Source organism: Rhinopithecus bieti, unplaced genomic scaffold (genome assembly GCF_001698545.2).
Source record: "Rhinopithecus bieti isolate Rb0 unplaced genomic scaffold, ASM169854v2 scaffold_11161, whole genome shotgun sequence".
Lineage (NCBI taxonomy): Eukaryota > Metazoa > Chordata > Mammalia > Primates > Cercopithecidae > Rhinopithecus > Rhinopithecus bieti.
Window position 1 is genome coordinate 2,964,079 of NW_016806937.1, and position 27,367 is coordinate 2,991,445.

Below are 27,367 nucleotides of genomic sequence, written 5' to 3' on the forward strand. Positions count from 1 at the left end.
TTTTTTTTTTTGAGAGACAGGATCTTGCTCTGTCATCCAGGCTGGAGTGCTGTGACACAATCACAGCTCACTGTAACCTTAAATTCCTAGGCTCAAGTGATCCTCCTGCCTCAGCCTCCTGAGTAGCCAGGACTACGGATATGCGCTATATATATATATGTTTTTTCCTTGAGACAGAGTCTCGCTGTTGCTGAAGCTGGAGTGCAGTGGCACGATCTTGGCTCACTGCAACCTTTGCCTCCTGGGTTCAAGTGATTCTCCTGCCTCAGCCTCCTGAGTAGCTGGGATTATAGGCGCCTGCCACCATGCCTGACTAATTTTTGTATTTTTAGTAGAGATGGGGTTTCACCATGTTGGCCAGGCTGGTCTCGAACTTCTGACCTCAAGTGATCCGCCCGTCTCAGCCTCCCAAAGTGCTGGGATTATAGGTGTGAACCACTGTGCCTGGCTTTTTTCATATTTTTTTTGTAGGGATGGGTCTTATTATGTTGCCTAGGCTGGCCTTGAACTCCTGGTCTTATGCAATCCACCTCCCGAAGTGTTTCAATTACAGACCTGAGCCACTGCACCTGGCCTGCTCACTTGTCTATTCATGCAAGTTAAAAGTCTCGTCTACCTCCAGTCTTACAACCTGTGTGACTGTCGGCAAAATATTTAACTTCTCTTAGCTTTTGCTTCTTCATAGAAATTTGAAGACCAGATGATTGTGCAAGTAAAGTGTCAGCACAATATAAGAACTCAACAAACGCTGCTATTCATTCATTCATTCATTCTTTCAGTAACTACTGAGCGTTCATGCCAGGCACCAGCGCTGGCGGGTAAAGAAGACATAGGCCTGCTCTAATAGAGCTTATAGTCTAATGGGAGAGACAGACATTAACCAAGTGCTTACGAGTATTTGGGACATTAGGATGGGGATGTCTTTTTAAAAAAATCTGTAGGCTGGGCACAGTGGCTCACGCCTATAATCCCAACACTTTGGGAGGCTGAGGTGGGTGGATCATCTGAGGTCAGGAGTTTGAGACCAGCCTGACCAACATGCTGAAACCCCATATCTACTAAAAATACAAAAATTTGCCGGGTGTGGTGGTGGGTGCCTGTAATCCCAGCTATTTGGGAGGCTGAGGTAGGAGAATCGCTTGAACCCAGCAGGCGGAGGTTGCAGTGAGCCAAGATCTCACCATTGCACTCCAGCCTGGGTAAGAAGAGCGCTACAGCATGGGAAACAAGAGTGAAACTCTGTCTCAAAAAAAAAATTTTTTTTTGTATATATTTTAGGGGTACAAATACCATTTTGTTACATGGCTATATTGCGTAAGTGGTGAAGTCTGGGATTTTAATGTATCCATCACCCAAATAATGGACATTGTATCCATTAAGTAATTTCTCATTATCCACCTGTTACACCAGGATGAGGATGTCGAGTGAAGTATGAACGGATGAATTCGGCTGTTTGCACTGGAGTATGCCTTTGGTATAGATGTATCCTTTCCTTCCTTCTGTTCAGAGAAGGTGAAACTCAACCTCCAGTTATTCGCCCCCTAGTTAGGCCTAATGCCCAAAGTCCAAAGCCCAAAGCCAACCTACCCTTCAAGCCCTTCTGAAGTATTTCTTCCTTGCAAGGTCAGTCCCCCACTTTTACTAGGAGTTGGAGCCTGACCTTCACTTGAGTGTGGCTGGAGCAGAGAGGGGAAGTGTGAGAGATGAGCTGGTTAGACTTGACCCTAATGGCAAGGAGGAGTCATTCAAGACCCTCCCAACACACAATGTCTGCCTACCTTGGCCACTTTTCAGTTCCTGAAGTCATATTCCTCCCAGCTCAAGGCCTTTGCACATGCAGTTTCCATTGCTTGGCAAAGTTTCCCCACCTCTCTTCACTAATTCCTACTCATCAGTCACTGGCCAGCTCAAACATCACTTCCTCCAGGAAGTCTTCCTCAACTCCCCAGACAACTTCAAGACCCCAGACTAACACACTGTATTTTCGCTCCTTGGCACTTATCACGGTTTGGAAGTGTATATTTGTGTCACTGCTTGCTTAGCATCAGTCTTCCCATAACTAGGCTGAGAGCAGTGCTGGAGTCTGTTTTGCTGTTTGTTTGTTTTTTTTTTTTTTGGAGATAGAGTTTCACTCTTGTTGTCCAGGCTGGAGTGCAATGGCACAATCTTGGCTCACCACAACCTCCACCTCCCGGGTTCAAGCAATTCTCCTGTCTCAGTCTCCCAAGTAGCTGGGATTACAAGCATGCACCACCATGTCCAGCTAGATTTTTTGTATTTTAGTAGAGACAGGGTTTCACCATGTTGGCCAGACTGGTCTTGAACTTCTGACCTCAGGTGATCTGCCCACCCTGTTCTCCCAAAGTGCTAGGATTACAGGCATGAGCCACCACACCCAGACCACCTTTGCTGGTTTTCTTGCCAGCACTGAGCATGGTGACTGGTGGCTCCAAAATCAAGACAGCTGGGACCTGCTCAACACAGGCCTCTGAAAAGATGGGGGTGGATACTCAGGAGTTTGAAGCTCTTGGCAAGATCTGAAGTCAGGGAGAGAGTCTGAGACCACAAAGGCACAGGAAAGACACAGTGAGGGCTTGAGTGAAGGCAGAAGTCACAGGACTGGAGACTGCGATACATTCCTAAGTCATTGGAGAAGGACAGGTAGAATGTGGAAGAAAGCAGGGGTGGCAAGAGCCACTTGCAGGTCCCTGCTTGGTAGAGGGAGCATGGTGGTGCCATTCCGGAGACAGGGGTCAGAGACAGTGACATGCCATCTACACCTCCTACCCCAGCCCTTCTTCCTCCTGGCAGTGGCACGGACTCTGTCCCCAGAACCAGACACAGGGGACACAGGTCAGCAGCACAAATCCCTTTTATTAACCATCTGCCCTTTCCCGAGTACACACAAGTAGAAAATAAACAGTGAAGTACCCCGACAGGGAGAGCGGGGAGAGGATGGGAGGGGGCTCCTGAGGTTAGGCCAAGAGGCCAGATTCCAGCTTCTTCTCCTGACTGGTCTGTCTCTGTGCAATGACTCCACTTACATCCCTCAACCCCCGAAACACGGCACTGGGGGACTGCAACCCTGCTGACCAGGCTGTCCTCCTAGCCCTGTCAGGGACTGGTGCTGGCAGAGCTTGGTGCTGTGCTGGAGACTGACAGAAAACAGTACTGTGGGTCTGGCCCCGTGGGCAGAGAAGATCAGGCACCAAGAGGGAATGTGAGAAAAGGCAGTTTATCCATCTGGAGACTGGACAGAAGCCCGGCCAGCCTCCAACCAGCTTCTGCTTCTTAGATCAGACTGCCCTGAGTGGTGGGTGGCTGGGCAGCGGGTCCCTCTCATACCCTGTACAGAGGTTTTGGGGAAGAGGGGCCAAGGAAATGCTAGGGGCTCCAGGTGGAGGAGGAAGCCTGATTGGTGCCTGGGATTGGCCAAAGTGAGAGGGGGTCGCTGAGGGGCTGAGGTGGTCAAAACAAGAATATAGTGGGGAGGGGGGTGGGGGGGAGAGAGCCTATCTCTTCACCCTGCCTGGGGTAACAATTCCAATGTGACATCAATGTGGCTGGCACGGAGGCCAGGCCGGATGGACATATGTTGCTGAAGAGGCTGATAAGAGAGCCCCCCTCTGCCCCCAATTATGTGCGTGGGACAGACTGAGCTATAGGGTGAAATGTGATGGGAGGTGAAGAGGTGATGGGGTGAGGAGGAAGGAGCAGACAAAATCCAGACTGGAAGGGAAACTTCCAGGCCAGTGTGGCAGGCCCAAATGCTGCCCATCAGTGACAACCCAGCTGCCTTTTTGTTTTTGTTTTTTTGAGACGAAGTTTCACTCGTTGCCCAAGCTGGAGTGCAATGGCACGATCTCAGCTCACTGCAATCTCTGCCTCCTGGGTTTGAGTGTAGTAGTAGCTGGGATTACAGGTGCCCGCCACCATGCCCGGCTAATTTTTTGTATTTTTAGTAGAGACGGGGTTTTGCCATGTTGGCCGGGCTGGTCTTGAACTCCTGACCTCAAGTCATCTGCCCGCCTTGGCCTCCCAAAGTGCTTACAGGCGTGAGCCACCGCGCCCAGCCCTGCCTATTTTTTTTTTTTTTTTTGTCTCTGGGTAATCAGGCTAGGGCTGGGCTGATTCGGATCAGCCCAGCCCACACAGAGGGTCTGAAATGTTCTCAGCCTTCTCCAGCACCCACCCTGGGGCCTCTGAAAAGAGGGGCCCATCTCAGACAGAACAGCAGATATCCCCCAACCTTATGGGGAAAGCTAACAGAGGAATACTCACAGCACCATGGCACGGGGCTGCCCTTGGCTTCAGAGCCGGGCTGGCACCGTTTGTAAACAATAGACCTAGTGATGTCTGGGGATGGAGAAGGAGAGATGCCCAGCCTGGACCATCAGGTTTGGTGAAAGAGACACGGTGGGGCCCCTCAAGGCCTGGGAAATGTCCGTTAGCTATGGGAAAGAGGCTGACAGGTTCATGGTGGGGGTTGCCCAGGAAGGTGTGGGCAAGGCCTGAATCTACCTGACTATGCATTTGTATGACTTCAGTGCTTTCCAGGCTCCTGAGGAAGCTACCACTGGCCTGGGGTAATGAGCACAGCCCCTACTCAGGATAGGGTGCACTGTGGAAGATGGTGGCCTTCTGTCCATAGTCATTCTCCAGAGGGAAGTCAGGAAGTCAGACTGGATTCTTTCTTATGAGATCTACCGACTCTCTTCACCCATGGATTCCAGGCATGGAGAAGTTGAGAACTGGGAGAGGAGGAAGGTTCCTCTATGATGTGAGGCTTCCTGCCAACATCCACAGCACTGCCAGCACTGGGGAGCAGGAAGAGGACTGGGTTTGAGCTGTCCAGAGGTGTGGGGCCTTAGTTTGCCCCAGTCCCTGGAAGAGGATGTCCGGATGTCATCTCACCAGTTGGAATGATCGTGGACTAACAATGGCCCCACAGCTGTAAGAGATGGGTTCCTGCGACCAATGGCAAAGGCCTTGTGTTCCCTGGGAGGCAGTGGTTATGCCAAGAGATCCACAAAGATGGCATTGGCTGTGGTCTGGCCGAAGATGAAGGCTCCCAGGGTGACCAAGAGGACTCCGTAGCTGACCAGCACCCACCAGCTGTAGAACAGAGGGTGAGAGAGGTCTGATCAGTCATCCCATCCCGTGACTGCAGACTTCAATATATATACTGTTAATTACTGTAATTATCCCACTTCTCGTGGTGGTAGAACACTTCCTATTTCTCAAAGACTTCAATACGAAGGTAGTGTGGGGCCAGGTGTATTGTCCCTAGTCCATAGGTAAGAAGACCAAGATCTAATGGGAGTAACTAATTGGTTACATCATGCCAGGATTCGAATGTAGGCATCCTGATAGAAAGATGTTCAGAAAAAAGCAGGTCACATGGAATGTGGTCTATTTCATTAAAAAAGGAAACAAAAAGCAGACATCTGCAAATGTATGTACCAATAACGGCAACAGGGATAAAACGGAATTGAAATAAAGGGTGATTTCCGGCCAGGTGCGGTGGCTCACGCCTGTAATCCCAGCACTTTGGGAGGCCAAGGTGGGCAGATCACCCTTCTCCAATGAGGTCAGGAGTTCCAGACCAGCCCAGGCAAGATGGCAAAACCCCATCTCTACTAAAAATAGAAAAATTAGGCTGGGTGCAGTGGCTCATGTCTACAATCCCAGCACTTTGGGAGGCCGAGGCAGGTGGATCGGTCACCTGAGGTCAGGAGTTTGAGACCAGCCTGGCCAACGTGGTGAAACCCTGTTTCTACTTAAAAAAAAATACAAAAAATGGCCGGCTGTGGTGGCTCACGCCTGTAATGCCAGAACTTTGGGAGGCCAAGGTGGGTGGATCACCTGAGGTCAGGAGTTTGAGACCAGCCTAGCCAATATGGTGAAACCCTGTCTCTACCAAAAATACAAAAATTAGCCAGGCATGGTGGCGCACACCTGGAGTCCCAGGTACCCTGGATGCTGAGGCACAAGAATTGCTTGATCCCAGGAGGTGGAGGTTGCGGTGAGCCGAGATCGTGCCACTGCACTCCAGCCTGGGTGACAGAGCGAGATTCCATCTCAAAACAACAACAACAACAACAACAACAACAAACCCAAAAAATTAGCTGGGTGTGGTGGCACATGCCCGTAATCCCAGCTACTCGGGAGGCTAAGGCAGGAGAATTGCTTGAACCTGGGAGGCGGAGGTTGTAGTGAGCTGAGATCTTGCCATTGCACTCCAGCCTGGGCGACAGAGTGAGACTCCATCTCAAAAAAAAAAAAAAAAGAAGAAAAATTAGCTGGGCGTGGTGGTGGGCGCCTGTAATCCCAGCTATTTAGGAGACTGAGGCAGGAGAATCACTCGAACCTGGGAGGCGGAGGTTGTTGCAGTGAGCAGAGATTGATTGCACCACCGCACTCCAGCCTGGGCAACGAGTGAAACTCCACCCTCCGAAAATAAAAAAAAAGTGGAGTTTTTTTCTTTTCTTTTTTCGAGATGGAGGTTTTGCTCCTGTCACCCAGGCTGCGAGTGCAGTGGCGGCGATCTCCACTACCGCAACCCTCCGCCTCTGGGGTCCCAAGCAATTCTCCTGCCCTCAGCCTCGGCCGACGCTGGGGACTACAGGCATCTGCCACCACACCAGGTAATTTTTTTTGTATTTTTTCTTAGTAGAGACGGGGTTTTATGGCCACATGTTGGCCAGCGCTGGTCTCGACTCCTGAACGCTCAGGTGATCTGCCTGTCTTGCCTCCCAAAAGCTGCTGGCGATTACAGGCCTGAGCCACTATTCCCCGCGCGCGATTTTTTTTCTTCTTTAGGACCATGTTTGTATTTTTTTGGGGGGGATGGAGTTTTCCCTCTTAGTTGCCTAGGCTGGAGTACAATGGCGTGATCTCGGCTCACTGAAACCTCCACCTCCTGGGTTCAAGAAATTCTCCTGCCTCAGTCTCCCAAGTCACTGGGATTACAGGCATGTGCTACCATGTCCGGCTAATTTTGTATTTTTAGTAGAGATGGGGTTTCACCATGTTGGTTAGGCTGGTCTCGAACTCCTGACCTCAGGCTATTGGCCCATCTTGGCCTCCCAAAGTGCTGGAATTAGAGGCATGAGCTACTGCGCCCAGCCGACATGTTTGCATTTTTACAATGAACAAAGTTTTTTACAATGAACAAGTATTGTTATGTAGTAAGTTTTTGTTGTTGTTGTTGAGACGGAGTCTCGCTCTGTCACCCAGGCTGGAGTGCAGTGGTGCAATCTCGGCTCACTGCAACATCCAACTCCTGGGTTCGAGCAATTCTCCTGCCTCAGCCTCCCAAGTAGCTGGGATTACAGGCATGTGCCACCATGCCTGGCTAATTTTTGTATTTTTAGTAGAGACGGGGTTTCTCCAGGTTGGCCAGGCTGGTCTCGAACTCCTGACCTCATGTGACCTGCCCGTTGAGATTACAGGCGTGAGCCACCACGCCTGGCCCTTTTATGTAACACGTTTTTTAAAAGCATGCACCTATTCTCAAGCTTTCTACTATTCAGGGAAATGTGTACATGAAAACACATTTTTTGTCCCTCTGTCTAGCAAACTTAGAAAGGCTGTACTATCCAGTGCAGGCAGGGGTGTGAGGAAACGGGGACTCCCATTCACTGCTGCTGGGACTCTAACTAGCACTGCCTTTTTGGAGGATAATACGAACCCATGTGCCAAAGTAAAATGAACGTGGTTTATGATCTCACAGTTTCCATCTAAGAACTGATCTACCCAAATCCTTGAACATATGTACCAAGAAGTGTAAGAGTATCACATTCAGGACAGTTTCATACAAGAGACCATTCTACAGCCATTTACAAAAGGAAAAGGCCAGGCGTGGTGGCTCACGCTTGTAATCCCAGCACTTAGGGAGGCCGAGGCGGGCGGATCACGAGGTCAGGAGATCGAGACCACAGTGAAACCCCGTCTCTACTAAAATACAAAAAATTAGCCGGGCGTGGTGGCGGGCGCCTGTAGTCCCAGCTACTCAGGAGGCTGAGGCGGGAGAATGGCGTGAACCCAGGAGGCGGAGCTTGCAGTGAGCCGAGACGGCACCACTGCACTCCAGCCTGGGCGACAGAGCGAGACTCCGTCTCAAAAATAAATAAATAAATAAAAATAAAAAAGGAAAAAGCATGGCCAGCCGTGGTGCCTCACACCTGTAATTTCAGCACTTTGGGAGGCCGATGCAGGTGATCTCATGAAGCCAAGGAGTTCAAGACCGGCCTGGGCAACAAAGTAACACACTGTCTTGGCTGGGCTCTTTGGCTCACGCCTGTAATCCCAGCACTTTGGGAGGCTGAGGCGGGTGGATCACTTGAGGTCAGAAGTTCGAGACTAGCCTGGCCAACATGGTGAAACCCCGTCTCTACTAAAAATATAAAAAATTAGCCGGGCGTGGTGATGGGCGCCTGTAATCCCAGCTACCCAGGAGGCTGAGGCAGGAGAATTGCTTGAGCCCAGGAGACAGAGGTTGTAGTGAACCGAGATCATGCCACTACACTCTAGCACTCCAGCCTGAGCAACAAAGCAAGACTCTATCTCAAAAACAAAACAAACGCTGCCTCTACAAAAAATAAAATAAGTAGCTGGGTGTAGTGATGCATGCCTGTAGTCGCAGCTACTTGGAAGGCTGAGGTGGAAGGATCACTTGAGCCCAGGGGTTGAGGCTGCAGTGAGCTATGACTGCACCACTGCACTCTAGCCTGGGTGACAGAGCAAGACCCTGTCTCTAAAAAACATTTTTTTTTTTTTTTGAGATGGAGTTTCACTCTTGTTGCCTAGGCTGGAGTGCAATGGCATGATCTCAGCTCACTGCAACCTCTGCCTTCCGGGTTCAAGCGATTCTCTTGCTTCAACCTCCCAAGTAGCAGGGATTACAGGCATGCACCACCACGCATGGCTAATTTTGTAATTTTAGTAGACACGTGGTTTCCCCACGTTGGTCAGGCTGGTTTTGAACTCCTGACTTCAAGTGAGCCACCCGCCTCGGCCTCCCAAAATTCTGGGATTACAGGTGTGAGCCACAGGGTTAGGACAACATTTTCTTTTAATTTTTAATTTTTTTGTCTTCCAAGACTTCTTCATTCAATCTTTCTTAAAATAAATAGATAAATAAAAATTTTAAGCAGCAGATCTTCTTATGCTGATGCAGTTAAGTGAAAAAAAGCAAGTGGCAGACCAGATGCTGTGACTCAGGCTTGTAATCCCAGCACTTTAGGAGGCTGAGGCAGGAGGAACACTTGAATTCAGGAGTGCAAGGTCAGCCTAGGCAACATAGTGAGAGCCTGTGTCATAAAGAAAAACAGTGTTGAGGGGGAGCTCAGTCCTTGTTTTGCATATGGCCTTTGAAGATCAAAACATCTTTTTTTTTTTTTTTTTTTTCTGGCCTTCGTGCTGTCCAGAGGTTTTAAAAAAACTACCTGAACAAAATAAACAAATGGGACCTGAGATCTGTCTTCAAATGATTTCGGGGTACAATACTCCTCCTAAGGCCTTTAAATATTTTTGATGGTAAAAACGAATGTCTGTGGCCAGGTGTGGTGGCTCAAGCCTGTAATCCCAGCACTTTGGGAGGCTGAGGCAGGTGGATCACGTGACGCCAGGAGTTCAAGACCAGGCTGGCCAACATGGTGAAACCCCATCTCTACTAAAAATACAAAATTAAGCTGGGCACAGTGGCTCACACCTGTAATCCCAGCACTTTGGGAGCCCAAGGCAGGCAGATCATGAGGTCAGGCGTTCCAGACCGGCTGACCAATATGGTGAAATCCCGTGTCTACTAAAAATACAAAAAAAATTAGTTGGGCGTGGTGGCGTGTGCCTGTAGTTCCAGGTACTTGGGAGGCTGAGGAAGGAGAATCACTTGAACCCGGGAGGTGGAGGTTGCAGTGAGCCAAGATCACGCTACTGCATTCCAGCCTGGACGACAGAGCGAGACTCCGTCTCAAAAATAAAATAAAATAAAATAAAAATACAAAATTAGCCGGGTGTGGTGGTGCGTGCCTGTAATCTCAGCTACTCAGGAGGCCGAGGCAGGAAAATCACTTGAACCTAGGAGGAGGAGGTTGGTGACCCGAGATCGCACCATTGTACTCCACCCTGGGCGAAAAGAGCAAAACTCCAACTCAAAAACAAACAAACAAACAAAACAACAACAGCAACAACAACAAAAACAAGCATGTCAGTTACTTCAACCGGTAACTACTGTTCCACTACTAGACTGGGGCTGGGGGGGATCCCTGAGCTCACCCCCTAGACAAGACGGAAAAAGAGAAAGCATTGGGAAGGTAAGAGAATTAACTGCTGTCTATACAATACTAATTTTGAGTCCAGAAAATGCAGACTGGTGTGGACTGGCATTGGTCAGTGCAGGGATATGGAAAAGGAGGCTGGAAAAAGCTGATAGACAGAAAAGGCTGAGAGGAGCCCAGGAGCCAGGTCCTGCTGAAGAGCAGGGGATCATTAGAGGAGCTGGGGAGGCAAGGTCTGGGTCTGAGGCAGTGGGGGTATAGGCTGAGAAAGGTGGGATAAGAGCTTTAAGAAAACCTGTTTGAATGTGGTATGGGACTGTAAGGGGTGGAGATCTGACTAGAAACTGGAACAAAGGGACTGGAACAGGAAAGCGAAACCTGAACCTGAAATCATTTTGTTTTTTTGAGATAGAGTTTCACTTTGTCACCAGGCTAGAGTGCAATGGTGCGATCTCGGTTCACTGCAACCTCCTCCTCTCGGGTTCAAGAGATTCTCCTGCCTCCGGCTGAAATCATTTTTCATAAAACAAAACAAATGCCCTGCAACTGTATATACATCTGCATAGCTATGTGTACACAGACACGTACACATGTATACAAGTGGTTGAGAAGGACACAGACTGTACTGGTAACAGGGAGCTATCTCGGGAGAAGGGATGTGGGGGCGAGTGGGTTGTGGGGGAAGAGGGACTTCCATCTTTTTCTATTAACCCCTTTATTAATGTTTAAATTGTTAACAACTAGCACACTACTGAATTTTTAAAAGTATTAAAAAACAACAAAAAAAACCCCAGCTGGGTGTGGTGGCTCACGCCTGTAATGCCAGCACTTTGGGAGGCCAAGGAAGGAGGATCACCTAAGGTCAGGAGTTCGAGACCAGCCTGGCCAATATGGCGAAACCGCGTCTCTACTAAAAATACAAAAAAATTACCTGGGCTTAGTGGTGGCCACCTGTAATCCCAGCTACTCGGGAGGCTGAGGCAGGAGAATGGCATGAACCTGGGAGGCGGAGCTTGCAGAGAGCCGAGACTGCGCCACTGCCCTCCAGCCTGGGCGATAGGGCGAGACTCTGATTCAAAAACATAACAAAACAAAAACCCATGATTTCTAAGTACACAAGCCTCTGACTCCTATCTGTTTTAAGGCCTCCACAAAGCCACGTTCCAATCCAGTGCCTCCTTGAGAGGATCAAGGACTGGGCCCTGCTTTACCTGGCTGGTTTGACCTCTTCCATCTCGGAGAGTTTGGCTTGAATGAGGCACAGCCCTAGAAGAGAAGAAGTGGCCCTGAGCATTCGTGAGGGGAGAGGGCTCCCTCCCTCCTAGCCTCCCCCTTTCCCAAGAAGCAGTGCTGGATGGAGAAAGGCCCATGTTTACTCTTCTAGAAATTCCATCTCTGCCCCCATGCCACATCCACCTGGGGACGTCTGGCCTCTGCTCTCCCATGACAGGCCAGCATCTGATAAGACCCCCTGGGCAGCGTGCTAGATTCAGAGCTAAAGGGACAGCACTGAATGGTCACTCAGTGGTGGCCCAACCCCAGGGGTCTTCCCAGTACACTTCCGAGCAGATCTGGCTCCCCTGCTCCAAGCAAAGTAGCTGGGGCTTTGAGGGTGGCTTCCTGGATAAAGACAAGTTGGGTAAGGGTAGAACTCATTGCTGGGCCAACAGGACACTTCTCCAGGGAGCTGGTGGTGGATCTGTGTCTGGAACCCAGGTCCTCTGATGTCTGTGTCAGGGTGCCACCCCCAGACCCTACTGCCCTCTGGGCTGTAACGGGCTGAACCAGCCAGATAGATCCCTCAGTCAGGGAGCAGCAGACACCTGAATGAATGGTTAAGAGAACAGACTCTGAACCCAGACAGTGTGGGATGGAAAAGGTTTGTTACTAGTCGAGTTTGTTAAGCTCGAGGCAAGTCTGTGACCCTTTCTGAGCCCCACGTGCCATCAGTAAACTGGAGATCACAACTACATCTTCTTTCCAGGAGATAATACTTGGACAGGGGTTATCACAGAGGTGAGGCGGGTGATTAGTCAGTGATGGTGGTTACTCTCTCCTGCATGTTTGGATTAAGTAGGGAGCTGAGGCTAGGGAGGCCCTGGGAGTCTGTGCTGTGGGGCTGTGAGATGGGGCGCCAGGGGTCCGCACCTGGGAAGACGAAGATGAAGCAGGCGGCCAGGCCTCCAATGACTGAGATCACCTTGCCGATGTCAGGGATGAAGAGCGCCAGCAGCAGGGTGAGCAGGAACCAGACCAGCGTCTGCAGCACTCGCCGCCGCCGCTCCCGCCCCACGTCCTCCTCCACTGGCACCCCCTGGTAGCGCAGCCACAGTCCTTCCACCACCGCCCTGCCCACATGGAGAGGGGCTTAGAGGTGCTCCTGCCGCTAGCAGCCTCCCACCTTAGCTCACAGGAGCCAGACTCCTAATTGGGTAGACGGCGGGGAAAGCTCCATTCCTGAGCCTCAGTTTCCTCTTCCGTAAAATGGGCCACCAGCACTCTGTTTACCACGGGGACTAGAGATGGTGAATGTGGAGAGCTTAGTGCTTTGCTTTACATCACATGGAAACTGATATTGTTTTTTCCTTAAAAGGAACTGTCTGGGGTATGCAAAGTGCAGGTGTCCATGTGAAAGCCCGGGAAAGGATCTGGATAGAGATTCTTTTGTTTTTTTTTGAGACAGGGTCTGGCTCTCTCACCCAGGCTGGAGTGTAGTGGTGCAATCTTGGCTCACTGCAGCCTTGAACTCCTGGGCTCCAGCCATCCTTCTGCCTCAGCCTCCCAAGTGGCTGAGTAGCTGGGACCACAGGTGCATGCCACCACACCTGGCTATTTATTTTATTTTGTGTAGAGATGGGGTCTCACTAGGTTGCCCAGGTGGTCTTGAACTCCTGGGCTCAAGTGATCCTTCTGCCTCAGCCTCCAAAAGTGCTGGGATTAGAGACATGAGCCACTGTGCCATGCCCTGGATATTCCTACAGGACTCACGGAATGTTCTGGTGACCCCAGGACAAAGGGCGCTCCTGAGACCTGTCTTGGGAAACGTAGGGACCCCATCCTAGGCACTGACCCTTTTCTACAGGCTTCGGTTTCTCCTTCTACAGGATGGGGTCCACACAAGGCCAAAGGACCATGCTGGAAGGGCTCACAGGGGCTCGGAGGGGCCCTGGGGAGTGGAACGGGGCTCACCGCCCACAGAAGTGCAGGATAGGGTAGGAGGTGAGCACGCTCAGGATGATGAAGGCTCGGGCAACGGCCACAGCCATGTCCTCCGAGGGGTAGGACAGGAGCACGTCAGGATCCACAGCAGCTCCAAAGGTCAGGAAGCCACAGATGCCTGGGGGCCGGAACAGCTGGGTCAGGGCAACCGTGGGAGGGTAGTGGGGTGGACTGTGCACTCCTAGGGACAACATCAGCTGGGAGGCTGCTGTAGCAGCTCTGGACACTTAGGCGGAGGCTCAGAGTGGGAGATGGGGCTCTGATCAGATGCCTCCCTCCCTGACTTCTCATATCCCCCATCATTGGAAGCCCTCTAGCCCCCAGCTTTCTGAGCCTAAACTTGCCCAGCACATTCCCACCTCAGCACCTCGGCACTGACTGTTCTGTCTGGCAGACCTTCAGATGCCATCTCCTCATCATTCGGGTTTCAGTTTAGATGTCCTTCCTCAGAGAATGCTTCCTGCCAGTCCAGCTACCATGATACAATGACCCCCACTCCAGGTACTCTCTCACATCACCCTGTCCTATTTTTCTGTTCTTTTTTGAGACACAGTCTTGCTCTGTTACCCAGACTAGAGTGCAGTAGTGTGATCATGGCTCACTGCAGCCTTGACCTCCTCAGCTCAAATGATTCTCCCACCTGAGCCTCCTAAGTAGCTAGGACTACAGGCAGATGCCACCACATCCAGTTAATTTTTTTGTAGAGATGGGGTTGTGCTATGTTACCCAGTGTGGTCTCGAACTCCTGGGCTCAAGCAATCCTCCTACCTCACCCTCCCAAAGTGTGAGCCACCACGCCCAGCCTTCTTTTTTTTTTTTTTTTTTTGAAACAGTCTTCCTTTGTGACCCAGGCTGGAGTGCAGTGGTGCAATCTCGGCTTACTGCAACCTCTGCCTCCCAGGTTCAAACAATTCTCCTGCTTCAGCCTCCCAAGTAGCTGGGACTACAGGCACTCGCCACCACGCCTGGCTAATTTTTGTATTTTTAGTAGAGACGGGGTTTCACCATATAAACCAGGCTGGTCTTGAACTCCTGACCTTGTGATTCACCTGCCTCAGCCTCCCAAAGTGCTGAGATTACAGGCGTGAGCCACCACACCCGGCCTTTTTTTTTTTTTTTGAGATGGAGTTTCACTCTTGTTGCCCAGGCTGGAGTGCAGTGGCATGATCTCGGCTCACTGCAACCTCCACTTTCTAGGTTCAAGTGATTCTCCTGCCTCAGCCGCCTGAATAGCTGGGATTACAGCAAGTGCATGCCACCATGCCTGGCTCTTTTTTTTTTTTTTGAGACAGAGTCTTGCTCTGTCGTGCCCAGTCTGGCCTCCTGGGTTCTCATGCCTCAGCCTCCTGAGCAGCTGGAGTTACAGGCACCTGCCGCCACGCCTGGCTAATTTTTTTTTTTTTTTTTTGGGACGGAGTTTCGCTCTTTCGCCCAGGCTGGAGTGCAGTGGTGTGATTTCGGCTCACTGCAACCTCTGCCTTCCGGTTTCAAGTGATTCTCCTGCCTCAGCCTCCCGAGTGGCTGGGATTACAGGCGCCCGCCACCATGCCTGGCTAATTTTTGTATTTTTAGTAGAAACAGGGTTTCACCATGTTGGCCAGGCTGGTCTCGAACTCCTGATCTTGTGATCTGCCCGCCTCAGCCTCCCAAAGTGCTGGGATTACAGGCGTGAGCCACCGCGCCTGGCCCTAATTTTTGTATTTTTAGTAGAGATGGGGTTTCGTCATGTTGGCTAGGCTGGTCTCGAACTCCTGACCTAATGTGATCTGCCTACCTTGGCTTCCCAAAGTGCTGGGATTACAGGTGTGAGCCACGGTGCCTGGCCTTTTTTTTTTTCTTTTAAAGACAGGACCTTGCTCTGTCACTCAGGCTGGAATGAAGTGGTACAATCATAGTTCCATAGTAGCCTTGAATTCTTAGGCTCAAGTTCCTCCTGACTTGGCCTCCCAAGTCGCTGGGACTACAGGCACAGGCACATGCCACCACGCCCGGCTAATTTTTTTTTTTTGAAGACAGAGTCTCACTCTATCCCCTAGGCTAGAGTACAGTGGCATGAACTTGGCTTACTGCAACCTCTGCCTCCCACGTTCAAGCGATTCTCATGCCTTAGCCTCCTGAGTAGCTGGGCTTACAGGCGCCTGCCACCACGCCTAGCTAATTTTTGTAATTTTAGTAGAGACAGGGTTTTGCCATGTTGGACAGGCTGGTCTTGAACTCCTGGTCTCAAGTGATTCGCCCACCTTGACCTCTCAAAGTGCTGGAATTACAGGAGTGAGCCACCGTGCCTGGCCAATGCCTGGCTAATTCTTTAATTTTTGTAGAAATGAGTCTCACTATGTTGCCGAGGCTGGTCTTGAACTCCTGGCCTCAAGCGGTTCTCTCATCTCAGCTTTTCCAAGTGTTGGGATTACAGGCATGAGTCACTGTGCCCGTCCCCTAACACTCATTTCTCTCTATCTCTTTTTTAGAGACAGGGTCTCGCTCTGTTGTCCAGGCTGGCGTGTAGCGGCATGATCATGGGTCTCTACAGCCTTTATCTCATAGGCTCAAGCGATCCTCCCACCTCAGCCTCCCAAGTAGCTGGGTCCACAGGTGCATGTCACCACACCTGGCTAATTTTTAAATTTTTTTGTAGAGATGGAGTTTCACCATGTTGCCTGGCCTGTCTTGATCTCCTGGGCTCAAGAGAACCTCCCATCTTGGCCTCCCATAGCTGAGATTACAGGTGTGAGCCACAGTGACCAGCCTCATCTCTAATTTTTTTTTTTTTAACCTGTACTATTACACTGGTCTTTAAGTAAACAATAAAAAAAATTAATTTTTTTCACAGGCTTATTTTCTGTCTCCCCAGTCAGAATATGAGCCCCAGGAGAATAGGGATTTGGCTATTTGCCTCTCTTATTCCTGGCTGTGTATTCAGAGGCTAGAACAGTACTGGCCCAGGCAGCTCCTATTGTCCATCCATGGAAAGAACTCAGGGGATCCTTCTTCTGGGGTCTCCTAGACTTGCTCCCTCATCCCAACCACTCTTCACACTGCAGCCAGAGCCATCTTTCCCTGAACCACCCCTCTGCTTAAAATGCTTCCTCTCTGACTCCCAGAAGCCCTCCAGGCCCAACAGGATCTGGCTGCCAGTGCCTGTCTGGCCTCACCGCCTGTCACCTGCCCCTATCACACACCACCCCAGCCACACAGACCTTCTTCCTGGCTCTGCCTCAGTGATTTGGTGTTTTGTGGTTCCTCTGTCTAGAACCCTTCTCCCCCAGCTCCTCCTCTTCTGGCTCTTTCTCATCATTTGGGCCTCCTCTGAGAAGAACCTTCTGTGAACCACTCCCAAAGCCACCCATCCTGTCCCATTCATACCTTCCCCATTTTAGGCTGGGTTGGTGGCTCATGCCTGTAACCCCAGTAGTTTGGGAGGCCGAGGCAGAAGAATTGCTTGAGCCCACAATTCAAGACTAGCCTGGGGAACAGAGTGAGACCTTGTCTCTGCTAAAACAAAACAAAACAAAACAAAAAATTAGCTGGGCATGGTGGCACATGGCTGTAGTCCCGGCTACTCTGGAGGCTGAGACAGGAGGATCACTTGAACTCGGCAGGTTGAGGTTACAGTGAGCTATGATCATGCCACTGCACTCCAGCCTGGGTGACAGTTTCTGAGACCCTTTCTCAAAACACAACAAAATAGAACAAAACAAAATACACCTCCCCGATTTCACTGTCATCAGGATGCTCGCCATCATCTGGAATTCCTTACTGATTCCCTAGTTACTCCTGCATGACTGTCTCTCCAACAAGAATGTCAACTCCATGAGGGCAAGACCAGCTCTATCTCTCTCCATGGCATCCCCCACACTAAGAACAGTTCCTGGCACTTCCTAGGCACCAACTTAGAACTGGTGAATGAATGGATAAATACGCCACTCTCATCTTGGCAGGAGGAGGCCCCAGGCAGGCCAAGTTCAAGCCAGTGCCTGTACAAGTCATGCTGGGAATGCAGGGCTGTCCCCAGGAAAGCTGGGCCCCAGGACCTGAGGACACCTGTGGAAGTGAGAGCACTCCAGTCCCAGGTCTAGGAGGGGAGCACTCACCTGTCCCCATGTAGACAGCGAGGGCTATGACCATGGCAGCTGTCACCACTCCACCCCAGGTCTTCACTTCAGGCCGCTGCATGCTGTTGAAGACGGGCACACTGCTGACGTGGCACTGTCCAGGTGAAGGGCACGGTCATGGTGGGGAAATGACCTCACCCCCAGTTTCCAGAGAAAGGTACCTTGGGAACAAATACCCCAGGGACAAGGGGCAAGTCCTGAGGCCCCTGCTCCGTCCTTCCCCCCAGGATTTCCTCCATCCTGCCTGGGTTCCTCCTCCTTCCTGGGTTCCAACCTGGGGTGGGGTGACCTAAGAGGACAGCAGGGACCTTGCAACTGGCACTGGCACCTGAAATCCGAAGCAGATGGTGGGCATGGCATTGAACACAGCCATCCAGGAAGCCGGCCTGTGAACAAACACACAAGGTGCTGCCACCTGGGAACTCCTCGGAGCCACCAACCCACCCCACACCCTCACTCTTCATTCAGCCTACCATGGTCTCCAGCAACTGGCATTCCTTTTTTTTTTTTTTTTTTTGAGACGGAGTCTCGCTCTGTTGCCCAGGCTGGAATGCAGTGGCTGGATCTCAGCTCACTACAAGCTCCGCCTCCCGGGTTTACGCCATTCTCTTGCCTCAGCCTCTGAGTAGCTGGGACTACAGGCGCCCGCCACCTCGCCTGGCTACTTTTTTGTATTTTTTAGTAGAGACGGGGTTTCACAGTGTTAGCCAGGATGGTCTCGATCTCCTGACCTCGTGATCCGCCCGTCTCAGCCTCCCAAAGTGCTGGGATTACAGGCTTGAGCCACCGCGCCCGGCCATGCATTCTATAGGTTCAAGCCACAGAAGTCTGGGAACAGGGAGAAGAGGCATCCCTATGTCCCAGGCCCTGCTGGGAGGGGGCCTGGAGGCTCCGAAAAGCCCCTCTAGGACCAAAATCCAGAATTCCTGGCTCCTGGACGGGGGTTTTGCTTCACTGGTTTGTTCCTTTCAAAAAAAGGAAATTTTTTTTTTTTTTGAGACGGAGTCTCGCTCTGTCGCTCAGGCTGGAGTGCAGTGGTGCGATCTCAGCTCACTGCAATTTCTGCCTCCTGGGTTCGAGCCATTCTCCTGCCTCAGCCTTCTGAGTAGCTGGGACTACAGGCGCCTGCCACCACGCCCGGCTAATATTTTGTATTTTTTTAGTAGAGACGGAGTTTCACTATGTTAGGCAGGATGGTCTCAATCTCCTGACCTCATGATCCGCCTGCCTCGGCCTCCCAAAGTGCTGGGATTACAGGCGTGAGCCACCGCGCCTGGCCCTGGTTTTTTTTTTTTTTTTTTTTAAATAATAAATTCACCCTCAAAGATAGAGAAATTACAGACAAGCACATGCTGGAAACATGGGCAATTCTACCCTCAGGTTCCTCTACAACCCAAGGCCTAGCCTCACACTGGTTCATCTGTTGGATGTGGGTGGCAAAGTGCCTCCTGTCTCTGATTCTTGCTCTTCCCTACAGTAACATGAGATCAGGGGCTCTTTCCTCCTTCCTAAAATGACCAAGTCAGCCCTGATGAGCTCATGAGCCTTGAGAAGAGCACCTGTGTGGCCTTCTGGTTCCTGACCCAGCACCTGCTGGGGCCCAAGTGGTGGCTTCTTCCCCATGTCTCCTAGGGCCCTCACCCTCACCTGGTCAGGATGTCCCCTGGGGTCATCTCTTTATCTGGCCAGATGTACTTGATGATAACGATGGCTGTGACGTACCAGGTCCCCACGACGCTCAGGAAGCTGCCGGGAAGGAGAGACTAAGTGTCCTCATCCCCAGCTGCCCCTTATCTGATTCCACCCCCAAGGACATCCACCTTCAGCTCTAGTGACCACAAGTGTCCACTGAATGAACTAGGAACTATGCCAAGCAAAGACTCAGGAAATGCCTGAGAAATAGTTTCAGAGAAACCTGCCACAGCTAGGAGGGAGCTGGACAGCCAAGAGGGGACCCGATCATCATCTCTAGCCATTGGGAAGTGCTGGTTCAGCTCCATGGCTCAGAGACAATACAGAGAGCAGGGCTCCAAAGCACACCTGGGACTTGAATCAGAGCAGCCCAGCCGGGCCGGGGTTGTGGGCAGCCCATCCTCTGAGCCTGGCCTTTGAGAACTACGAGATGCCAGAGGTAAGAGGGTTGAGAGTACAAACAGTATTGTGTCAACATTTATGGGAGCCTTGGAGAGAGTGGAGCATGGCCCCTGCACTTACAGACGGGGAAGCCTAGAATCCCACAGCCTTTCAGATGCTTAGACAGGAAACCAGTTTCCTTCCTTCATGCCAAGCTGCAGGTAAGATGCTGCCAGGCTGACAACGACCCAAATCCCTTCCTCCCAGGGAAAGCCAGGAGGCCGCCTTCACCATCCAGATACCACCTGTTCTTTCTTTGACAAGGACACTTAGAACTGAATTTCTCATGGATGCAAAAGGACACAGAACTGAATCTCTCACGGATGCATCCTTTTCTGTGATGGAGACAGAAAAGGATGGTCTTATCTGAAACCGTGCAAGCCCCGCTCTGCCCTGCTTTGCCTACTCTTGCTCCCCAAGGTAAGGTGGCATGGAGGAGCAGGGCTCCCCAGGAGCCCTTGGGTCTACAGCTGCCCAGGATCACAGCTTCTGTCTGACCGGGGCTGGGGCCTCCATACCTGGCATATTTCTGGAAGCCGATCTCCCTGGGAATGGAGAGGGGCAGGATGAAGAGGAAGGCAGTGAGGCTGATGGTGAACTTGCGGTCTGTGTACCAAGGGCCGCTGGCCCCCTCCGGCTCTTTTGCCATCACAGCTATAACTGCACAGGGAGGAAGGAGGGAATGTCAAGCCAGGCCACCACGGGGTGTGGCCCTCCTGCTCCACTGGGTCCCAGCACCTCCCTCTGCCTGGAGGGAGGATTCCCAGATGAATGCTGGTCCCAGGTAAGTCCTGGAGAGGTGTTCAGCGCCTTTTCCCTCCCCCCAGGGCTGATAAGAAGAGATGGGGTAGGGACTGAGGGGGAAGCTTACTCTTGTCCTGCTGGTCACCAATGATGATTAGGAAGGCGATGCAGGTGCCAAAGGTGTAGACAGCGATGGCCACTTCACACAGCACACCTGTCAGCTTGCCACACACAGCCCACACCACCTCCTGGTAGGTCCTCTCATTGCTGGCCTGGGAGCAGTAGGCCAGGATGACAAGGCCGCTGATGATGAAAACCAGCATACCCTGCAGGCAGAGGCAGAACAAGAGCTTGTGGGACAGGCCTGGCAGCAGAGGGCGCCCTGGGCTCACCTAGCATTTACTGGGCCAGTGCCCAAAGCAAGCTTGGCAAATCTCACAAGGGCAATTTTAAGAGACTGCTAGACGATGCTGAGTTGAGATTTTCCTTAAATACAAAAAGTTTTGTGAAAAATTGCAAACACACAAAAGTAAAGAGAATAGGCCAGACGCGATGACTCATGCCTGTAATCCCAGCACTTTGGGAGGCTGAGGCAGGAGGATCACTTGAAGTCAGGAGTTTGAGACCAGCCTGGCCAACATGGTGAAACCCTATCTCTACTAAAAACACAAAAATTAGCTGGGCATGGTGGTGGGTGCCTGTAATGCCAGCGACTTGGGAGGCTGAGGCAGGAGAATCACTTGAAACTGGGAGGCGGAGGCTACAGTAAGCTGAGGTTGGGCCACTGCACTCCAGTCTGGGTAAAAAAGCAAGACTCCATCTCAAAAAAGAAAAAAAAAAAAAGTAAAGAGAATAGTAAAAAGAACTGGCACGTATCCATCACTCAGCTTCAAAAATGATCAATGCATGACCAACCTGTTTCATCATTCCCTTTCCCTCCCACTCTGCATTTATTGTGAAGCCAATATAAGCTATCATATCATTTCATCAATAAATATTTCTGTATGTAGTGCTAAAAGATAAGGGCGCTCTTTGTAAACATACCACAAAATCAATGTTATGCCTAAAAAATTAGTGATGTAACTGATGTTCAAATTTCTCTGTTGGAAGGCTTTTGAAGCCTCATTTGGGTCAGAAGAAAGAATACTAGAATAGATTAGTCATGTCTGCCACATGTGAAGGAGGGGAGAGCAGTGCCATATCAGTTACTGGCCATTCCTGACTCAAAGCCTCCCTTTTGAGGCAAACTGCCCACCTGAACTGCACCTCTGCCCTCCCGGCCAGTGCACTCACCATCTGCAGTGCGATGCCTGCTGCCACGCCCCCTGCAGTGCTGAAGGCTGCTGGGAAGTTGAGTAGTCCTGCGCCCAGGCACGCGTTGACGACGATGAAGACAGCCCCAAGTGTGGAAGTGGTACCTCTGTCTGGACCCCCAGGAGAGGCTTCCCACTCACTCTTGGGGGCTGTGTCCACACAGGGACTCTGAAGCAGCCGGGCCCGCTCTCCGGCATCCGTGCTCAAGCCCCACTCACTGTAGTCACTGTTGATGCTGGCCTGGGCCATGGCCCCAAGAGCCTTCTTCCTGAAAGGTCTGTGGGTTCTGCCTTACAACCACATGCCCCAGGCAGCTGAGCAACACCCACCTGTTTGGGGCTGCTAGCCTAGGACTCTTCTCAACCTAGATGGGACAAAGGCAAGCACTACTGTTATCCTAAGATGGGGGAACTGGGGAACAAAAAGGTGAAATAACTTGCCCAAGATCACATGGGTAGGATCCAAACCCAGGTATGTCTCTGTGCAGACAGTGCACTGGGTGCCAGAGTATGGGGAGACAGACACAGAAACAGATCAGGTGCAAATCATGCTTGTTTCAGGCATACGGAGTCATTGGGCCAGTTAGATGTCAACATAAAATGGGTACTAACACATCAGCACTAGAGAGAGACCCCATGTCGGGCAGGTGTGTCATTGATTTACTTTATCTCATTCAATCCTTAGGACAGTCTTGTGGTCAAAAGGTTTGGAGAGATCCCATCACTGACCCAGGGTCATATATTAGCAAGTTGCACAGCAGGATTTGGATCTGGATCTTTCTGGCTTCCCAGCCTGTTTTCACACCACAGGGTCCCAAAAGGACCCCTCGCCAAGAACTGAAATTCAACATATTACAGTCCAGCATGCCTCCCAGTGGCCCGGAGTCTAAATTCTGTGACTTTCGAGGACCTTTGAAATTCAGGCCAATTCTCAACTCCTCTCATGTGACAAAGCCCCCATGCCTGTCATGTTTGCATCTTCAGGAAAACAATGATTCATCCCATGCTTGCAATGCTCCCAACTCCTTTGCCAGCCACCCTTTTAGGTCCTATTTCTTCCCCATTTCCTGGGTCACTCACTGAGCTCTTCTTGGTGCCATGTAGGGGCCCAGCATCACTCAAGTTGGTTTCTTCTCAGTACTCTCTCATGTGCTAGCATCTCACTGGCCACTAGGCTTGCTCTCCTGGGCTGGATTACAATGATCGGTGTTCAACATGCAGTGCTGTTTGTTACTATAAACCACTATTGCTGCAGCTATGGAATGCTTTCTCATTCAATCCTCAATGCAGCCCTAAAAGGTAGACATGACAGTCACCATTTTACCAAAGAGGAAGCTGAATCCCAGAAGGGATAACCACTCTCCCCTGAGTCATACAGTGGTCAGTGGTGGAGCTGGGATTCAAACCCAGGCCTGTCTGACCATAGGGCATCCATTCGTTTGTATCTGCCCCACTCCAGAGTCCAAGACAGTACCTTGGGTATGGCAGAACTCAGATAACAGGCTTATCACCTGACTGATTCTCTTTGCTCTCTGGCTAACCACTGTTGAGATGCAGTTTTTTTTTTCTTCCAAGAATCTTCTGAGGCTCTGAGGAGCCCAGCCCTGAAAAAGGACCTTCAGTGTTCTCAAGGTTCAGCTCATAGCCTGAGACCCAGAGAGAAATGATGGTCATAAAGAATCAAGTCCACCCCCAGATCAAGAGCAGCCCTGGACAGGGCTGTGATCTGGGTCTCTGAGTAGGCTCTGCTTCATAATGCTGACTCCTCCGCTGCCTATCTGTGTGACCCTGGGCAAGTCACCTCACCCCTCTAAGCCTTTACATCATATGTTCCTGTGGGGCGTGTGTTAATATCAGTAAGGGTTTAACACTCAATAAATGGTCACTGCTGCTATTATTTCTGCAGATGCCCCTTCCCATGTTGCCCACCACCAACCATGCCTGAGACTCTCCAGCCCTAAAGCAAGCTAAGAGCAGAACACTGATCAAAACCACAGCCTGGGCCGGGTGTGGTGGCTCACGTCTGTAATCCCAGCACTTTGGGAGGCCAAGTGGGCAGATCACCTGAGGTCAGGAGTTTGAGACCAGCCTGGCCAACATGGTGAAACTCCATCTCTGCTAAAAATACAAAAATTAGCCAGATGCGGTGGTTCGCCCCTGTAGTCCCAGCTACACAGGAGGCTGAGGCAGGAGAATGGCCTGAAATCGGGAGACGGAGGTTGCAGTGAGCCCAGATCATGCCACTGCACTCCAGTCTGGGCGACAGAGTGAGACTCTGTCTCAAAACAAACAAACAAACAAACAAACAAACAACAAACAAGCAACAAAAAAACCCAAACCAGAGCCTGGTGCTGTTGGCCAGGTAACAATGGGCACAGAGGCCCTGGGATAGCTAATGGGAGAAAGAGCAGGAAGAAGCCCAGATTACAAGGGCAGGGACTAAGAGGGCAGGGAGGAGCCAGGGCAGTCTTCCCCAGAGGCTGCTATTAGCTGGTTACCACCCAGGCTGGCAAAATCTGCCAAAGACCCTTCCTTGAGTCTCCTCATTCCTGAGTCCCGATTTCAGGGTACTCATACAAAACTCCATTTGAGTCTCTACTCCCTCCCTCGTTTAGTCTTTATTTATTTAGAGACAGGGTCTCACTCTGTTGCTCAGGCTGGAGTGCAGTGGCACAATCAGAGCTCACTGCAGCCTCAATCTCCCAGGCTCAAGCAATCCTCCCACCTCAACCCCCTGAGTACCAGGGACTACAGGTGTGTGCCACCACAGCCAACTAACTTTTTAATGTTTTTTTTTTTGAGATGGAGTCTTGCTCTTGTCGCCCAGGCTGAAGTGCAATGACACGATCTCAGCTCACTGCAACCCCTACCTCCTGGGTTCAAGAGATTTTCCTGCCTCAGCCTCCTGAGTAGCTGGGATTACAGGTGCCTGCCACCATGCCTGGCTAATTTTGTATTTTAGTAGAGATGGGGTTTTGCCATGTTGGCCAGGCTGGTCTCAAACTCCTGACCTTGTGATCCCCCTGCCTCGGCCTCCCAAAGTGCTAGGATTACAGGAGTGAGCCACCGTGCATGGCCAACCTTTGACATTTTTCGTTCCTGTGGGGAAGAAAATTGGCCCTTCAAAATTCAGGCCAATTCTCAACTCTTCTCCCATGTGACTTCTCCCACGTGACAAGCCCCCCATGCCGGTCATGTTTAAATTTTCTGTAGACATGAGGAGGTCTCACTATGTTGCCCAGGCTGGTCTTGAACTCCTGTGCTCAAGCAATCCTGCTGCCTTGGCCTCCCAAAGTGCTGGGATTACAGGCTTGAGCCACAGCCCCCGGCCTGGTTTAGTCTTTATAGCCCAGAGGGAAGAAAAGGGAACTGAGTAGATTCAGCCATAATGACTGCCCTAACCATTGGGCCATCCTCTCTGATGTCTTCAGCCCACTGGGGGTTTAAAAATGGTTAACAAGACCACTTGGGCTACTTCCCATCGCTCCTCCTGATGATGGACAAACAAAGCTGGGGACCATCCACTCATAAGAGGGAAAGGGGGAAAATTCATGTGCTCTCAGCCATCTGTCATCAAGCATGGAACCATGGCACTAGAGGAAACATCCCTTTGCTGGCTCTAAACCCAGAAAGATCTGTCAGATGTCACAGGGCTTCTTCCTCTTACACATCCTGTCACCCAGCCAGCAACTCAGCAAAATCAAAGCAGTGAGCAGTGAAGGCAGTCTTGGGACTCCTAGGCTTCCAGTGCAGTTAGAGAAGGAACCCTGCAAAGTGAGTGCTGCCAGAGCTGTGACCACCTCCTCCCCGCTGCTCATGTCAGACACAGAGGTCTACAGAGTGACTCGTCCAAGGTCACAAGGCTTGGTGCGGCTTCCTGACTCTCCAACTAAAATGTTTCCCTTTGGCAGCCCTGCTTGAGTCCTGCACCATCTGCCAGCCTCTCCTGCAACCCACATGAGAGCGCAGGCTGGGGTCCTCATGGAACTCAGAAGCTGGGGGTCCCATCTCTTGCGGATTCTCTGCCTTGGTTCAAGATCTCTTGGCACCCCCACTGCTCACTGGCAAATTACTCAGCCCACCGTTGCACCTTACCTGCTCTTTCTCCCTGATGGGCTGTGCCAGAGGGGATTTGCTCCTTCTCTCCAAAGGTCTGGGATCCGGTTCTCCTCACTTCCCTTTCTGGCCCCAATTTCTTCTTTCTCAAGACTTTGCCTAAAATTTGCTGTCAGCAGAGAGAAGAGTGGGCTACTTTTGTGGTGGCTTTAGCAGAGCTGGAGGAAACTGAGCAGCTCTCACTCTTACTCATGGAATGGAGCCTCAGGTCAGATAGGAAAACAGGCCCAGGAGGGAGAGGTTAGACTAAGGTCACAGTGGGTAGGTGGCAGAGCCAGAATAGAAGCCTGATGCCCACATGCTCAGGCCAGAGATGTAGGCCCCTCAGATCCCAACTGGAGCGTGCTCCCAGTTCAGCCTCGGGTTGGAGCCCTGAAATAGAAAGGGTGGGCTGCTTTGTGAGGTGAGCCAGGGCGCACCCGGGCCAGGAGGCCGGGGCGGGGCGATTCCCAGGCCTGGAGCGAGGCGGGTGGGCTACTGTGGGGTAAACTGGGGAGAAGCTCCGGGACTCGATCCCAGCCTAGGACTGGGTGGAGACCCGCTGGCTGGGCTAAGGCGCGGCAGAGCCGGCCAACCGAGGGGCGGGCGTGGGGCGAGGCCGCCGGGATCCGGACCTCTGCAGGGAAAGGGCCTGAGCTCTGCCGCGGTGGCGGGGGCTGAGGGGCTCCAGAGACCTCGGGCATCTAACACTTCCACCCTCCAGAACCTGTCTCCGGCCACTTACCTTTGGGGATTCTTTCCCGAGCCGGCTGCGGAGACACGTGAGCATGGATCACATGACGTCCGCTCGGGCGGCCGCGGGACACGCTGGGAGTTGTAGTTTCCGCAAGTGTGACTCTTGGACCACACCAGCTCCCTGAATCCTCAGCCCAACAGCATTGCCCTGAGCCAGCCTCGCGTCCAGCCAGCTCGTGTTTATCCTCTTCCTGTTAGTGTTGGCCTCTTGACCAAATCAAACACTGCTCCTTCTTCCAAGGAAGAGCGTTAGGTCTGGCTTCTTTGCCAGTCCCGGGGCGGTGGGCCAAAGCTATTTGGCCTCATTATCCTCCCGGTCTCTGTCCGCAAGGACAGGGCCAGAGCACTGGAGTGTTTTTTAACGAGTAATGTGGGGGACCTTGAGCCACGGTCTTTCCCGCAAGAGAGTGGGCTGGGGGCATGACTATGACCCCGGGGTTTAGGTCCTAGAACAGTTTTTGAGGGTTTGTAGGTGCTCAGTAAATATTTGTTGAATGAAGAAATGGGCATCCAGTCCCGGTTCTGTTCTTGGTTGTGTGTCACTCATAAGTAGTCACGTAATCTCCAGCATCCCAATAGCCTCATTTCTGTTTTGTGGATATGCTCTCCACTGCACCTACCTCTTCATGCATCAGAGGTCCAACCGATGAGGACACGCTGGGAATCCTTGGAAACCCAAGTCATATCTTTTTTTTTTTTTTTTTTTTTTTTTTTG

The 27,367-nt window shown here is 51.4% G+C and overlaps 1 protein-coding gene across 7 annotated transcripts; it reads right to left on the bottom strand.

The window, feature by feature from the left end:
• Positions 1–4,082: 4,082 nt before the first annotated feature.
• SLC38A7 (solute carrier family 38 member 7) lies at positions 4,083–27,367 on the bottom strand. Of its 7 annotated transcripts, none has more exons than XM_017878952.1 (13): positions 26,642–27,367; positions 25,897–26,026; positions 22,882–23,093; positions 21,782–22,166; positions 20,616–20,814; positions 20,263–20,404; positions 19,259–19,357; positions 17,940–17,997; positions 17,591–17,705; positions 13,470–13,617; positions 12,429–12,628; positions 11,492–11,546; positions 4,083–5,115 (listed from the first exon to the last, which is right to left on the bottom strand). In XM_017878952.1, the coding sequence occupies exons 4-13, from the start codon at positions 22,049–22,051 to the stop codon at positions 5,013–5,015; spliced, it is 1,389 nt and encodes a 462-aa protein (XP_017734441.1). In that variant the 5' UTR covers positions 22,052–22,166; positions 22,882–23,093; positions 25,897–26,026; positions 26,642–27,367; the 3' UTR covers positions 4,083–5,012. The 7 variants fall into 7 exon arrangements, with proteins under 7 accessions (XP_017734441.1, XP_017734442.1, XP_017734444.1 ...); XM_017878953.1 differs by having other exon boundaries at positions 25,897–26,289; XM_017878955.1 differs by lacking the exon at positions 22,882–23,093.

Excerpts from the sequence above, each read along its gene's own strand:
- SLC38A7 (XM_017878955.1), bottom strand. The coding sequence starts at position 22,051 with ATGGCCCAGGCCAGCATCAACAGTGACTACAGTGAGTGGGGCTTGAGC. Across the intron at positions 19,358-20,262 it reads GGCTTCCAGAAATATGCCAG|CTTCCTGAGCGTCGTGGGGA; the intron begins GTATGGAGGCCC and ends CCTTCCCGGCAG. Across the intron at positions 17,998-19,258 it reads CCAGGGGACATCCTGACCAG|GCCGGCTTCCTGGATGGCTG; the intron begins GTGAGGGTGAGG and ends GTTTGTTCACAG.